The 9,896-nt window shown below is 32.7% G+C and overlaps 3 protein-coding genes across 3 annotated transcripts; 1 reads left to right on the forward strand and 2 right to left on the reverse strand.

Annotated features, from left to right (window-relative positions):
* Window positions 1-566: 566 nt before the first annotated feature.
* On the reverse strand, window positions 567-2,193 carry LOC134260347 (uncharacterized; the record flags this gene model as incomplete). Its single annotated transcript, XM_062742917.1, has 2 exons — window positions 1,154-2,193; window positions 567-832 (listed from the first exon to the last, which is right to left on the reverse strand). Coding segments are annotated over exons 1-2 (1,224 nt in total), but the record flags the coding sequence as incomplete, so codon positions are not given.
* Window positions 2,194-2,758: 565 nt separating this feature from the next.
* On the forward strand, window positions 2,759-5,653 carry LOC134260354 (uncharacterized). Its single transcript, XM_062742928.1, has 5 exons — window positions 2,759-2,942; window positions 3,153-3,299; window positions 3,927-4,029; window positions 4,501-4,835; window positions 5,295-5,653. Exons 1-5 carry the CDS (start codon window positions 2,775-2,777, stop codon window positions 5,316-5,318), a joined length of 777 nt encoding a protein of 258 aa, XP_062598912.1. The 5' UTR covers window positions 2,759-2,774; the 3' UTR covers window positions 5,319-5,653.
* Window positions 5,654-7,143: 1,490 nt separating this feature from the next.
* LOC134260364 (uncharacterized) lies at window positions 7,144-9,517 on the reverse strand. Its single transcript, XM_062742938.1, has 2 exons — window positions 9,320-9,517; window positions 7,144-8,526 (listed from the first exon to the last, which is right to left on the reverse strand). Exons 1-2 carry the CDS (start codon window positions 9,366-9,368, stop codon window positions 7,538-7,540), a joined length of 1,038 nt encoding a protein of 345 aa, XP_062598922.1. The 5' UTR covers window positions 9,369-9,517; the 3' UTR covers window positions 7,144-7,537.
* Window positions 9,518-9,896: the final 379 nt, after the last annotated feature.

Genomic DNA, 9,896 nt, shown 5'->3' on the forward strand with positions numbered 1-9,896 from the left:
ACCTGTTTTCATATAAATCTTCTTTTACATAAGCAAAAATTTGAAGAATGAATACTTGAAAATTTGAAAAATACTAGATATTTGTTATAACTATCCACTTTTATAAAATGAGAAACAGAGAAGATACTAATGATCCATTAGTCTAAGAAAAAAACCCAAGTTTTTAGGAATTATCTTACAGTAAATATATCAATACATGGGATTTAAAACCCCATGATAAAGAAACGTGGGAGAAAAAACCCCATATGACAATTTAAGCAACATATGGGTTTAAAAAACCTACATTGTTTTTCGTGGGGTTATTTCCCCCATGGGGTGAAAAATAAACCCCATGGGGTTTTTGTGGGGTTTTTTGTGGGGTATTTTTAAGTTCATGTTTCCCCATGGGATTTTTGTTTTTGAACTCAAATATCTCAAAAACTAGCAGAAAATGTTGAATTTTTTTTTTCATAAATCAATTTGATTATAAAAACCCCACCATTTAAAAAAAACCCTAAGATGATAGCTTTAAAGGAAAAGGGTGCGCAACTTCGGAAAAATGTCCATTCCGAAGTTGTCCGTCCCACTGTTATGATTTCCTGCTCGTCGATCCCTGCGTGGTATAACTGAGTAGCACATGTCCTCTTGCCCGAGTGGTTGGTAAAGTTTCCCTTCAGTCCTGCTTTTCCTGTAATTTCCTTCATCAGGCCCTTTAGTTTGTTAACTCCCAGCACATGTTCGCCATATCGCACGCATACAGGACCTGCAACAGCTAAGGGACGGCGGTAAAAAAGTCCATCATTATTGAGAGCTTCGAGGTAGGTACGATAGAAATCTGCTAGACACCGTTCACCTGAAAAAAATAAGAAAACTTTAAGATGTACTAAGTTTTCTGTACGCAAAGAATAAATGATCAAATATCGAGAAGCAGTTTTTTTCCCAACTCTGTTTTTCAAAACGGGAATCAAAACTGGCGCCTTGCACATAATCGAGCCGGTAAGGCCTAGCTTACATTCTGTAGAAAATCAATATCTAAGGGGGATAACTCTTAAAACAAAACTTGTCGCTCTATTTCATTTTTTTTTCATCAACAATAGCGATTGCCGGAAAAATAACTAAAAGCTTTGTAGATTTAGTAGAGTACAATTTTAATATAATAATAGAAACAACTTACCTTCTTGGCAGTAATGTTTCAAATCTTTATTGGTAAGCTGCAGATGTTTCAGCCCCCCTTTGTAAGTCTTAGATGATCTGCCCGTAAATCGAATAAATTTTCCTTGCTCGTCTTGCCCAATTTCAAACTGGGAACACTCCAGATTTCTGTGTTCGTCAAAGGCCCTCAAACCGAATATCTTACAGTTATAGAAGAAAACTGTGTACTGTAGAGCTTGAGAAGAGTGTGACCCGAATACTCCATTAGTCCAGATTTTTTCTTCATCGTCCGGCAAAATTGGATCAGCTTGTTTCACTTTGGTGCCTAAGCCTTTTGATAACAATTCCTTCATACGGGCGTCCAGAACTTTACGAAAAACGGCAAAACGGTGATCATGTTCATCAAGAAAATTCATGTCATGGACGTTTTCCTCTCGCAAATGACGCAGTAATCCACAAACAATGAAGTAGAGAGTACGCGGGGGATATTCACTGCCGTCCTGTTTACGTACCTCCAACACAAAGCGTTGTAACCAGTAATTCAGCATTTCTGCATTCATTTCTTTCATGTAAGGTACATTATCTCGAGATGCGCGCCATTTATTAAACATTTCAACACACCATTTCGTATTTCTCCGCGTATTAGGATTTGTCTGAGAGTCAATCAGCTGCCGCAAATCATCATCCGACACAGCTTCAGCGAACCTTCTATTCTGTGATTCGTTGGGTCCAACACATTCAAAAGTTTCCATTTTCATGTCACCATCATTTTGATCTATTGAATTCTCCCGCGAGAAAATACCTAAGTCAAAATTTATAGTCTGAAAATCCATAGGTGTAGAATCTTCTTCCTTGAGGTACCCATCGTTTAATTGTGAAATGTTTAGGTTTCCTAACTGGCCTACAGAATTTTCAATTTTGATTTCCGTTTCTACCGTATCTAAAAATTGGGATAACAAAAAATCGCAGCCGTCATCCATGGCTGTCGATATAAAAATATTCGAGAAAAACAACGCCCTATACTGGTGTCACAGAGCAATAGCCCGATATTTGTTAATTAATTGTAAATGAGTATGAGTGAGTGTTAGGTTGCAGGTGCGCGGCGCAGGCGTTGTAGCCCTGTATCCCAGGAGTATAATTTCAGCTAGTTAGAGAGAAAGAGGGTGAGCAAGCGAGGATTTATAATTTGTTTGTTTGTCATTTCTTTATCGTTGTTTATTGTGCGTGATAGAGTTCTGAGGGATGAAAGTGAGTATTAAGTTGATTTGTGTGAGACAGTGGGGGATGAAGGTGATATCGATAGATCATGGTTATACTCAGTGCGTGAGAACAATGATACAAATCATATAGAGTACCTTTTAACTCGTGCATCTTCAGATATCAGACTCGGGGGGCAAGCCCCCTCGTCTGATATCTGAAGATACACTCGTTAAAAGGTACTCTATATATTACTTGTTTTTTAAAAAAAGCTGTCATTTATACATATACTGTGATACATTTAGATTTTTACATTTTTTGGTTTCTTGATTTATAAAGGGAGCAAAAATTTGATGTATACTTTTTATTTGAAAGATTTTATTTAAATAGTCTATTGGAGTTTTTCGAGGATATTATTTATTTGTTTTTAAGACTACCAGCAATCTATGATCATGAGTCAGATGATGTCTGCCGAGGACTTTGATGCTAAGGCAGACAATATTCTGTCTCGTGTAAAATATGGATTGGACCAGTGGAGCGGATCAGGAGACAATCACAATACAGGGACCTCAGACCTATCTAGTCATTACTGTCCAGTCTGTAGAAATATAATGGTTAGTATATGTGTACATATAGTAAGTTCACAGTGTTGCATTTTTTAAAAAGAAAAAAATTCTAAAAATGGATGAAATAATTTAACTTATTTACATTGGAAGTAGACTTAATTTTCTGAGTTTTATATATATTGGTACTTAAAGAAGTGTAAGAAAAATGGATCTAATTATTCTAGTTTATTCTGAGAATTCTGTATAATTTTTTTTCAGAAGGGAGACCAGCATTGCCCCCTGATCTATGTTCCTTGTGGTCACAATACTTGTGTTTCCTGTTCCAAAGGGAGACAAATCTGTCCTTGTTGTGGTTCTCAGGCCTCCTCTAAAACAAGGAACATCATGCTCATGCAAATAATAGAGGTAAAGGGCGGAGTCTTGTTAGATTATTGTGATTAATTATGTTGGAGAAATTGGGATGTGATAAGAATCTTCAGAAGTATGTCACGAATATAAAACAAATATAGATATGTAGAATTCATTTTAAAAAAAGGCTTTGATTCATGAATATTGATAGATTATTGTCATTTGGTCTGTAAGTTTAGATAATACTGTATAAGTACCTTTTTTTCCTTCTGGGTTAAAGCTGAGGAATCCCTGTTGTTTTCTTCATTTACAAAATTCCTTAGATTACCACTAAATGCCTGAAATGCAGTTGACCTATACTGGAACAGATTTCACAGAAACTCAATTACAACATGCATGACATAAAAAAGTACCACACAGAAAGTTATAGATCTGCAGTATTTTGCAGATACTTTTGTAGTCATTATGATCATACTTACTGTCAAAACTAAATAAATGTACTGAAGACCAGCCTAACTGATAGCTGAGTTTGTCATGTACATGTATTGATAGCATATAAAACAGTCGTGTTGTTTATTGAATTATTCTTCAAGTTATGTTGAATGTATGTACCTGTACATTTAATAATAATATACTTTCCCAGTGGAATTCAGTTATCACTTGAAGGTTCTACTTATTTTTCAGGAATATCACAAAAACAAGCAAAAACTCAAAGAGGAACAAAATGGCAACTTTGATAGCAATGCCAATAGTTCACATAACATTGAAACAGCTCCCAGAAGAAAAAGTGTGTAGACTTTTGTTTAAATTTTTCAAAATTTAAATATAAAGTGGAAATACGGTATAGCGGGTTATTTTGTCGTGGTGCTAATTTTGACTTATTTTGGCATTTTGACGGAAGACAGCTAAAGCTTAAATCACTAAATATTTAGCACTGGTCTTAGTGTTCATTTGCAAAGAGCTTAAACCCTGTCTTTGTGTTCATTTGCAAAGAGCTTAAACCCTGTGTACGCTAAAATAAATTACGCCAAAATTATTAGTATACCTTTGAAGTTTGAGCAGGCCAAATGCCAAATTTTTCACCCGCCAAGAAAACCCACTATACGGTTGGTAACCCTTAAATTTTGATCATTTATAAAAGATGGGCATCTTGCTTAATTCAAATAACCTAAATATTATCCGTTTAAACTCGTAATTTAAAACATACATGTACAAGCTTTGAATCAAGCATTTTTGTCTATTTTTTTAATACCCTTAGGAGGAATCAACAAAACAAAGTACAGAGAAGAATATGAAAATCTGAAAATGAGACAAGAAGTTCTTAAAGTAGAAATCAAAGATATACAAGGTCAAATAAACTCTTATGTGAAGGAAATTTCAGCTGGAGAAAAACAGGTGTCAAGTGTTAAGAGGGAAGAGGAAAAAGTAATAGGTCAAATACAAGCTCTGCAGGAAAAGCTCAGAGCCTTAGAACAGCACAGGGCTCAATATGAGACAGATTGTGAGTGCACTCGGCAAGCTCAGAAAGAGGCTCGGGAGAAACTACATCAAACTCAGGACATTTTATTGACAGTTGAAATACAGATGGAAAAAGTGAGTCTTCTGATAAAAAATTAATCACTAAATTTATCAATTAATCAATGATCAACATGTTTAAACTTATCAATAATTCAAGTTTTTTTTTGTTTATAAACACATCTAAATTGAAATTCTTAAAAAATATTCAGAATACTGATGGAAAATATATATTGTTTTTTACAGAAGATAGCAAATAAGAGTCAAAATATTTTTTGAAATCTAAAGATTTCTTGTCATAAATATATTTGGATATGCTGATGTAATAAAGGTGAATATCTTATACTTTTGTTTACAGCAGTTTTCAAAACATTTGTGAACAACATGAATTTCGAATAATACACACATATTTCTAATAACATCATATTCATCACACAGAGTTAAAAAGTCTGTATTTCAAACTTACCTAGAATAAAGTTAATAAATATTAAATTGTGAGAGACAAAGGATATTTATTATATTATTTTTTTATTTCAGGCAAGATTATTGGCAGAGCAGTAAACTGAAAATGGAGGATTACTTGTGAATTTGAAAGTAACCAGTTTCTTCAGATTTCTGTATAGTTTTGACAGTCCTGTTGTGCCCTAAAGATTATTGTATCAAAGGAAAACATACAGCTCCAGCTGTAATTCTTAGTAAAAATCTCTGGAAAAAGGGCATTTACTCCCTCCATTTTCATTATACAATGTAGACAAGAATGTAGACCAACATCTTTGAATGAAAATGAAGAAGAGATTCACAACTGGATACAGATGAATTTTCAATTTGATCTGCATCTAAAGCTGTAAACTCATATTGTGAGAATGTATAAGTACATGTACAAGCCATTTATAAATCAGCCAAAAATATACCTTTGTTATTCTCATGATGTGTTGTTACTGTTTTTAGATCTATTTTTATTTATTCATTCTATCTATTAATTTCAATTAATGATTTTTAAAAGGTAAAAATAGCGATATATATTTTTTGTTTGACAAACTTCTCAGATGAAAAGTAATTTAAATTGAAAAGAATTCTTTAATTGACTTTTCGTATATTCCACGTAATGTCACGCAGTAATAATAAGATTGTATACTTTATAGCTTTATTTATTATGAAATGCAAGTACACTGTATGTACAATGTACCAAAATATTTTTATAATCATTAAATTTGCCTAAATTGTTTAAAAGCAAGTTGATGTAAAAAATTTTCTTTGATTGGATATGCAAAAAGTATTAATTAAGAATCTTCAAGTGGTCTAGTTTCAATTCTTTCTAAGATTGGCCCATAAAAGATTTAAGACACCTGAACTTACATTTACATGGTTTGTATTTTTAAGGTATTTTCAAATATCAAAAAAGAATTCCTTATTTAAAAATGTTCGAAATAGGAGAGGATTTTTTTATGAAAGAGATGATCATATTTGGATATCGAAACATCAGTTTTTGTTTTACATACATGTAAGATTTAATATATAATTCTGATATCAGATAAAAATTCTTCATGTTATCTTTTCCTATCATAAACTCAAGTTTTGATGTCAGAAAATGCTAAGTTTAAATGAATTTATGATTAAATAATGATTCCGTGAAAAAAAATTAACGAGCTATATCTAATTCGCTTATTAAATGATAATAATAATAAAAAAACATAAAAGTTAAAACCCTTGCACATGTAGGTTGTTATTTTCGTCCAAAGTTAGTTAAAACTACTTTGGCAAATGGAGCAAGAAATATACCAATATATAAAACAAACATGTAGCTAAGATTTTTTTAAAATTGAAAATAATGCAAAATAATCTACAATCATTTTCAGTATAAGCACACATATTAGCTGCCAAAGGTAAAAAAAAAGACAACATTGTTTAATGGTATTTAGCGCACTATCTGCAACTTTGAACAAAAATATGAACTTCATTGAAAAAAAACCCGTTTGAGTTGAATTTTCTTTCCTATTTTTTGTTTTAGTATAAAATTACTATTTCTACGTGTAGTACCTTTAGTTTTATCAGCAAGAAAGAAAGATATTTCCCGCTTAATTAATGGATAGCCAATTCGTTATAATACCTGGCATCAAGAATACAGGTGAATTTCTGATATCAGAATAAGTTTTTATCTTTTCTTTACATTAAAATATTTCTTCTGATATAAGTTGATATGTTTGGTTATTAAAAAATAAACATTTATTTTTTTAAACCAGAAGTTCTGACTTCAGAAAATAGCTGTACTTTTTCTGATTAAATATTTTTGCTATGAAAAAAAACTTTCGAGAATTTAAGAAGGCCCTAATTTTTAATGGCGCCTTCAAATAAAATGTTATTTACAATTATTTATGAAGAAGTATACTGGTAATTATAATAATTTATATTTTTCTTTTTAAGTAGTACATTTCCCCTCCAAACAAAACACGTTTTATAATATGTATATATATAAGGTTTGATTGAAAATAATTAATTCTGCTTCAGTTACAATTGTAACTGTCATTATAATAATTTATGATTCCAGTAATAAATAGACATTAACTGTTAACACGATGCTTTACATTCCCTCGGTCATGAAGACGTACTTAATTGTCGTCAAGATGAATACATTATACATATATAAAGTAAACAATGATCATGTCAATTAAAAGTAAGACGTCACCTGAAGCTGTGGTTTTTACAACTAAGAATCTAATAAGGACACATATTTCACTGAATATGATGTCAAAAAGTTTAAAAGTATTTATGGCGTTTTAATTTCACGGTCCGAAGGTTTGAAAGTTCCAAAATGGAATCTCTGTGGTTGTCGTCGAGGGAGGTTTATTCCCAAAATTCGAGACGCTCTGTTTTGGTCCAGTTCCTGGCACATTGACCGCCAACCGGTAATTTGAGGGACCAAGCACTACATCTAAAGGTGACTGGTCCTGCAGCTTGCCACTTCCGGCCATGTCATTGGGTCCCTTGCACCAGTTAAATGGACACATTTTACACTCGCCCCTTAATGATGATACCGAGAGCGTCTCTATACAACTAGGCTGCACTTTGCTGAAGTCCGGACAACTAGAAGGGTCTATCCAAGAACAATACGGTAACTCTTCCACAGGTTTAGGGGTTCCTTCTGATTTTACGACAACCGTAACCTCGGAATTAGATAATGGATTTTCGGTGAATTTCTTTTGAATCGGAACTGATTTTGTTGGAATTATCTGAAATTTACCATGCTTTGGTACTTTTTGTCCAATGAGAGTAATTTCTAGCTCGTTACCTTTCACTTTCTGTGTCGTACTTTGAGGTGGCATGTGCCATTTTGACGATATTTGACTATTTCTTGGTATCAATTTTGTAAACTGAATATTCTTTGTTGGACTTCTGTCTTTAAAGGTTCTATCTTGTACTGATAGGGTTTTATCATCATGCATGGGGAGTTTGCTGTTGCCTCCTATTTTGGGGGGTAATTGCACCCAGGTTGACTGAACTACTTGGGAAGTTTTGGTCCTGACAGTTTGTTTTGTGAGAATCACTTGATCTTGGATTCTAGGCCTTTGTGTAACTTGTTTAAAATTCTTGAACGGTTTGGTCTTTATAGCCTCTGGTAGTTCAATTCTGCTTTGACTTGTCTTTTCTTTGGGACGTTCAACCGCTCTATTTAAAAGTTTTATTCCAGAAAATGAAACCGGTGAACTTCCAAAGTTTGTCCTTGAAACTTTTTTGAAGTTGAATTCGGGTAATAAAGCCGATCTTGCCTCAGCTGCAATAAATTCAAATGAATTTAAAATTTGTACATACAAGTCAAGGTTCCAGTTCCTGCCTGTTATAGAACATATGCTACATGAAGCTACATTTTGTATTACTAGCATACTAATTGTATGATTCGTCTAGAAATTTTTGTCAACAATTGTGTATTGTGTACAGCGTACCTTAAGAGACAATTGAATGACATATGGGATTCTTCATAGGTTGAAAAAAAAATAGGTAAAAAACATCTACGTTTCTAAGATTCATAAACAGTTTTAAGCGGTGTTAATTCTGCCTGTGAAATCATATTTTATCAATAACTTTATAAAAATCTGGACCTTTATGTAGATGTGGGGAGGGGGGATTTAACTTGTTTTCGTAAATTTTGACCTGCCGAAAAAAAAATTTACCTCTCTACTGCTGTTTATTTATTTAGATAACAAATAATAGAGCTTTTCATAGGCCTACTAAACATCAATAAGCTCCACTCTTGTTACAAACCACTGATTGATAAAAACAAATAAAAAATTAAAAGTGAAACAGTTTAAATATCCTGAAAAACTGGGAAAAAAATTACACAATGGCTAAAAAAAAGTTTGGGTCGGGTGCATTTTCAGTGGGTCGGTAGGTAACTGCAAACAATTTTTTTTACTTTAGGCCTTATCTTAAAATGCCTGCTATATGATATTTCCTTATAAATTGAATCTGAAATCGGTCAGTTTGAATAATTGGTTTCTTATTTGTTTCATACACGTGTATCAAAAATAAATCTAGATCAAAAGTTTATCTTACATCGTATAGCTTACCTCTATAAAAGAACATCCAGCACACTATTATGATATATCCAAATCTCATTTTTGAAACGAAAAAATAACAAACCGTGCTTCCATTTGTAACATTAACAAGTGTTTTTGTGTAGATCTTACATGTAGATAAGTTATTTGTTTCGTGATGTTTATTAGAATATTTTCACTTTATTACAATGTAGCACAGCCCCAGGCTAAAGAAATGAAAGATGCATGATTTATAGACCTGAGAAGTTAGAAGAATTAAGGTTGATAAATTAGACATATCTGGGCGTTTAAATACGTCAAATACGATTTGAAGGACATGAGTAGCATGTACTACATGAGAATGGTGAACAGTTATGAAGAAGAGAAATTCAATTTATATAATTTCTTAATAAGATAATTGTGTTCTCTTTGAATAGAGAGATTCCTTGTAACAACAGGGGTATTCAAAGTATTCATTATTATTAAAACTTTCTACTTTGGATTAGTTATCCTTGTCCATCAGTCTATCTGTCACTTGTTCTTTTTCTTGTAATGTCTCTTACCATTTAACAAAACACCGATTAATGTTTTGGAATTCTCAGTTTGATAC

The sequence above is a fragment of the Saccostrea cucullata genome, unplaced genomic scaffold, assembly GCF_032062105.1.
Source record: "Saccostrea cucullata isolate Sc308-1 unplaced genomic scaffold, CSIRO_AGI_Scuc_v1 ctg15368, whole genome shotgun sequence".
In the NCBI taxonomy this organism is placed as follows: domain Eukaryota; kingdom Metazoa; phylum Mollusca; class Bivalvia; order Ostreida; family Ostreidae; genus Saccostrea; species Saccostrea cuccullata.

What these genes read in the sequence shown, in the direction of transcription:
- LOC134260364 (XM_062742938.1), bottom strand. Translation starts at nt 9,368, where the DNA reads ATGAGATTTGGATATATCATAATAGTGTGCTGGATGTTCTTTTATAGA. An exon ending in CTGGATGTTCTTTTATAGAG is followed by an intron (nt 8,527 to 9,319) that starts GTAAGCTATACG and finishes AATTTATTGCAG; the next exon opens with CTGAGGCAAGATCGGCTTTA.
- LOC134260354 (XM_062742928.1), top strand. Translation starts at nt 2,775, where the DNA reads ATGATCATGAGTCAGATGATGTCTGCCGAGGACTTTGATGCTAAGGCA. An exon ending in CAGTCTGTAGAAATATAATG is followed by an intron (nt 2,943 to 3,152) that starts GTTAGTATATGT and finishes ATTTTTTTTCAG; the next exon opens with AAGGGAGACCAGCATTGCCC. An exon ending in AACAGCTCCCAGAAGAAAAA is followed by an intron (nt 4,030 to 4,500) that starts GTGTGTAGACTT and finishes TAATACCCTTAG; the next exon opens with GAGGAATCAACAAAACAAAG.